Source organism: Anser brachyrhynchus (assembly GCF_964034855.1).
Source record: "Anser brachyrhynchus genome assembly, chromosome: Z".
Classification (NCBI taxonomy): domain Eukaryota; kingdom Metazoa; phylum Chordata; class Aves; order Anseriformes; family Anatidae; genus Anser; species Anser brachyrhynchus.
In genome coordinates, this window is record NC_137697.1 from 16,131,892 (window position 1) to 16,137,891 (window position 6,000).

Genomic DNA, 6,000 nt, shown 5'->3' on the forward strand with positions numbered 1-6,000 from the left:
TCTAGTAAAATACTGCAGTGAAAAGCAGTTCAGAAAGAAACTTTCTTTTTTGCACTAAACAGAATGTTCTATAACAAACATATAAGAAAATATGAAACATTTCATTCTGGTTTGGGTTAGAAGAAAAGAGTCCTAACTCTTTGACAGAGCATTGTTCAGACTCAGTTCCCAATGATTATTTAGTGAGCTTTGGTGACTCAACATCCTAAGGATGTACCAAAAGTTCATGCATTAGGATTGAGATCTTCATTTCCATCAGTTTTCTTCACAATTACAGATTGTCCTGTTCTCACAAAATGGAAGGACCTGTGTAATAATGGAAAGTCAAACCATTTTGGCTGGCCAAAATCCATGTGGGTTTCTATAAAATGTATAAACAAACAATTTAGTATCATTACTTTCAAATTCTGGGAACAAAAGAAGAATCATAGTAACAATTGCATTCATTCAGGGATTTACTAAGGTGATTTTCAAAAAACTGGTTAGTCAAAAAAATTAATCTAAAACAAACAATAGCATGAAATGAGATGCACTCGTCTCATTTTGCCTTGGATGAACCATACAGAACAATAAGGATCAAACCAAGTATATATAGCAGGATTAAAAAGGAACCAAGAAATGATATATTATTTTTCTCTTAATCACTGCCTTGGTAAGCAAGTTAAATTTCATTCAATCTTATTAGCATGAAAGTTGGCATAAAAGGATGGATTCATAGGTTGCATTTTTTTATTCGGAAAAGTTGTGTTCACCTGTGTACTAATTTCAAACCTTTATCAACTTAAAAGATGTTCTTTAATAGAGGTTTTTCAATTCTATTTTTCCTATGGTAAAACTAAAAGGCATGTGCAATATTTGTTTACTCAATTAGGCAAGCCAAAATCGAATACAATGTTTATCTTTATTTGGTTTGGCATCAAAAAGGCAGATAAATGTAATGGAAAGGAAAGCTAGGTTATACAATTCAGCAGTAAATGTTTCTAAAATTGTTTTCAATGTGAATGGCAGTAAGCTGCATGCTGTTAATACATAATTTATGTTATACAGTGTGCAGTGTGGTAACTAGTTATAAAATCTTATTCTTCCTTCTACTATCGTCATGTTTCTTACTGTTACTCAGACTAGCTTTATCCTCACCTGGGACACTTGCCCCAACCACTGTACCCCTTTAATTGTATGTGTTTTATATTTGCTTCTATGCCTGAAACAGCTTCTGACAAAATACCTCTTTTTTGTCTACTCCATTCTCATTTCTATGCCCTTACATTCAGATTACATTCAGTACATTCAGATTATAGCTACCCTTATCTGCCTCATACAGTTTTGATCCCAGTTGTATAGCCAGGGTACATGTATATTTCATAGCTGGTTTTGGATAGCAGTCAGTTCCTTTCTATTACCAGGACGGTTCAGATACTGGAGTTCTCACCATACCTCCAAAAGCTTCTGGGTTCACATTTAAACCCTGCTCTAAGGGCCACCAGATTTATGCTGTTCTTTCCTAAACCCATTTAGAGGACCAAACACACAGAAACACATCCACCACCTTGGCTCATATGACACACTGATAAAAAAATAAATTTCAAAGGGGTTTATTTTTTATCTCCCTCTTCCTCCCCCTTATTCCAAGGAGAACTATCACGTGACAGCATAGTGTATGTCTCTCAGGTATAGAAGATATCTTAAAAAAGCAACATCTCTAAGGTACAGAAAATTATTAGTTCTACTTCTGAAACACATTAATCTGCATGCAGATGAAGATTACAAATTATCATAAAGTACATGATGGTGGCCACAAAACAGCTTTGATGTGTTGCATCAGCACTGGGGAAGCATTATTAAAAGACGATCAAGTAATATTTGTATTAAACACAAAACTAATTGGGTCCCATGACATATATAATTTCCTTTATCTTTATTATCATCCTTTAATGGACAGACATCTGAAAGTAGCATAAGGTGAGGTTATATACATATAGAAGAACACTTCTTCATGACAATTACTTCTTCATGACAATTGCAATTCAAAAAAGAAACGGTTGCCATACCTGATAGGCAAAGCATAGATTTGTGAAGGTTCAGAATTTAAAAAACAAAACAAAACTATGACTGGCAGCTTAAAATTGTTACCCACAAATGCTCCTTACAAACCTCCTGTAGCATGAATAAGCAAATTTGCCAGTTCTCCAAGTCTTGAGGAACAAGAGTGGGCTAAAAATGTTTCAGTACTAAGATAAGGTATAGCATTCACTAAACACAAACACAGGCATGGTACAGTTTCCATTGACTTAAAATACTAAACAGAGATCATCTAATTAAATTAATTTAATTGCCACAGCAAACACTTCTGCCACAGTCTTGCCTAGACAAGACCACATGTTCTGTGGCAAACAGCATTGGGCGGGGAAGGAGCACACAGGGAAAACAGCTAACTACATTTCAGACAGGATAAATAAAAGAGTTGGTTTGCTCAAAATCCATTTCAAAAGACTGCAGACTTCATGTTGGTTTAAAACCATTTAGACAGAAGATGGACCCTGGGGGTTAAGATGTTCTTCAAATTATTGCTCTAAGTTATTAAAAACAGAAGTAGGCCAAATTCTTAGAAGACAAAAGAAATTGTCTTCCTGTTAGGTGTGCAGTCCAGTACCCTTTCCAACACATTTTGCTAAATAAACTGCCAAGACAGAAAGATTAAATATATTAAAGATCACATTGTTAATTTTCCTTGGTGACCAGAAGTTGGCTATAAAAGGTTTTTTTATGTAAGCTAAAATGGTCTTAGGTGGAATAAAATGTAATGAAAAACAGTACATGCATCAAAAGGGAAGTGAGTCTACCAATTATTTATTAAAATTAAAGTAATAAGAGAAAACGAGCAGCCAGAGCATCACACACCCCTTCCCCCTCCCTCCCCCCCATAATCTGACAGTCTGCTTGCAGGCTCCTGCCATTGGCTCCGCGGGCAGGAGCCGGCGCCTCTGACAAATGACACTCAGCTGACGCCAGCACTGGTGCTGCCAGGCACCAGGGTCTCAATTTTTATACTGTTCCTCTTAAATACAACTTTAAAATGTCATGAAAAGGATTTGGCCTTAAGAACTCTGCTAACATATTTCCCAGGGAAAATTCTTCCTGCAAATTAGTCATATACAGAGGCTAACATACGCTGGGGGCATATCTTTCAAAAATATATGCACATGAAGCCAATGTCACAACTTGAATGCAAATTTTCTCCAGTGAGCTTCCACAATTATGTTTGCCATTAAAAGACTCAATATTTACCCAAGGAGCACAAGTTTTCTAGAAAAGTATTCTTGCATTAGGTAATGTTCACTAAACACTAATGAAAACAAATTCCAACATAAAGAGCATGACATGACGCAACAACAACTGGTAGAATTTATAAGTCAACTCTATTGCAAAGAAAGTTACAGAGAAAGACTGTTTAGTGAGCAAGAACTATAAATGTCTGTGGTTTAGCAAGGAAACAGATGTTTTAATGATGATAAAGGGATTTTAATGCTATGTGCCTGTCTTCCAAACACTAGAAAACCTACCAGACAAATGAATTGAAGATTACTGTATTATATGAATGAACATTTTTTCCAGTTTTCAGGTCACTTGAATGTATAGAAATAAGCTCCAGGGCAAACAACACAATATGAAAGGACGAAAATACATCTTCATCATTTCCATCTAGTAATGCTAAGAAAGAAATGAGAAGTATTTCTGTACCTCTGATACTGAAAGAAAACATGCTTCCCTGCTCAAAAGGCTTTTATCATATAGGAAAGCATGACCATAATAATTCCATTTTTATCACTTGTCTCTTCTGTACAGGCAAAGGAGTGCCAAACATATTACTTCAGCAGTACTGTCTCTGTGAGATTCTCATAGCCCAGTTAGTCCTCATTTGACATTAATGTGGGAAAAAACACAGCATCTGGTACTTGCCATGGTATTTTGCAAACAACCATTTTGAGTTTAACAATCTGTAATGTGTATTGATTACTCACCATATCCATGAATGCCTCCTAAAGGGGAAATTATTCACATGCATCATGTTCACAGATCTTCCAACATTAGTGTTTTCCTTGTCAGACAGCTTTATCTGTTATGGTATTCATAGATGCATTCCAGAACAACTGCACGAGCAGTTAACAGCAGGGATTATTGCAAGAGTAACTGTAATCCACAAAAATAAAAATTCCCGGGATCTGAAGAAAGACTTGTCACAGGGTTTTCTAGGTACGTGTCCATCCATTTATGCCTCACTTGCTACTTAAAAAACATTAAACTGATCAGTATACAGAAACAGTATGACAATGCCAACAGTTTGCCTTGATAAAAATCCAAGTTGTTTTAATACGAATTAAAGCATCTTCATATGCAGCATCCTGTACAGTTGGAAAAGGTTAGTCAAAAGGTAGCTTCTTGTCATCCATGCCAAATCAGTGGTGAGAGGAAAATGTGTAACTTCAGATTGCTTTGCCATGTTCAGAAAGGAATATTGCTTTTTCTTCTTTCTTAGACACATATTCATCACTGATCACTCAAATGCAGTTTTCCCTTATTACAAGCCCAGGGAACAGGATGGTGTTTAATAGTCATGTACAACAAAACCAAACTTCTTTCTGAATTTGATTCTCTGGGTTTATTTCTTCATCTAAGAAAGAAGGAAGGAAGTATGCTTTTTCTGCTCCATAGAACAGGACTACAGTTAGAGACCATCATGAGACAAGATCACATCATGATCCAATTCGCTTTTGCTGTCTAACCCCATAAGAAGGCTGTCTGCTCCCTTTAAGTAAAATGACTAAGCTATTGATTCTTGCACTGCAGAACCTAGTTCTCTTTTGATGTTACACTGTACATAAAAATCATGTGCATCATTTTTTATGTTGCAAAACGAAAGCACAGCCTTAAGTCCCGTGTTGTCTGAGAATTCTTTCTCTGCTGTCCTTTCGTTTGTTTTTATTTTTATTTTTTCCCACCCCCCCAGTCCAGCTCCCAGCTAGTAGTTATCACTCCTGAAGCTCTGACAACATCCTCGGGAAAGCTTCTTCATTAAGCCCAAGCTTGAGAGCCGGTGCCTACGCTCAAAACGCAACGCGGGCAACAGGCTCGCTCTTCCTCGCTCCTGGCAAGGATTTCCAACATACCCCTCGGGCTCCCGCTGTCCTCGCCCGCTCCGCTCGGCGCTCCGGACACTCGCGGGCTCGGCGGCACCCCGCCCGCAGCGGGGCTGGGCTGGGGCTGCGGTGAAGGCAGGCTGCCTGGCAGAGCCGGCGCTGGCGTCAAGGGGGCCCTCTAGGTGGGTTCTCCCGGCACAGCGCCGTCCTGCGCGGCTCTTCCCACCCACGCAGGGAGCGGGGAAGGATGGGGCCGTGCGGGGAGCGGAGCACCGGAGCCTTCCTTAAAGCCACCTCTTTTCCTTGCGGCCGCAAGCGAGGGGAATGCAGCGATCGAGGGCAGAAAGCAGCGGGCAGTGGTGCACGGAGAAAATAAGCTTTCCTGCGCTGATCCCTGCTGACATTCAAGATATCAAGAAAGGCTTTTACACTTCATGTGCCCAGGCCGTATACAGTTCACTTGTCATTCTTTCTTCCTTTTTCCTTTTTTTTTTTTTAACAAGGTTTACACTGCTTTTTAAACTTCGAATGACCTCCTGCCCTTTTGGACAGGAAATCCTGCAGTTTGGAAGCCAGCTGCAACTTCAATGACATTAAAAGCTGTGATAAAAGTGTGTATTTGATTAGGGTGTGGGTGGACTTGCGAGTAACATGATAAGATACTGCACTGCACATTTTCATAGATCCTATTTCCTTAACCTCAGTCCTTTTGCTGCTGTGGCCCTGTTCTACAGTTCCCCAAATTAGTCCTGTTAAAGTTGATGCCATTCTGTAGAAAGAATAAAATATTAAACTTCTTGAATATGATAACGCATTGGCAGTAAAATGCTATTTCTTTTAATTCAGCAACAAAAAGTGAGCTTGT

The 6,000-nt window shown here is 38.7% G+C and overlaps 1 protein-coding gene across 1 annotated transcript in view; it reads right to left on the reverse strand.

Annotated features, from left to right (window-relative positions):
* Positions 1–5,567, reverse strand: part of PDE4D (phosphodiesterase 4D) — a 305,421-nt gene extending 299,854 nt beyond the window's left edge. The window contains exon 1 of the mRNA XM_080573437.1: positions 4,020–5,567. Within this exon, the coding sequence (XP_080429563.1) occupies positions 4,020–4,066 (47 nt within the window). The 5' untranslated portion in view covers positions 4,067–5,567. The remainder of the gene's footprint in view (positions 1–4,019) is intronic.
* Positions 5,568–6,000: the final 433 nt, after the last annotated feature.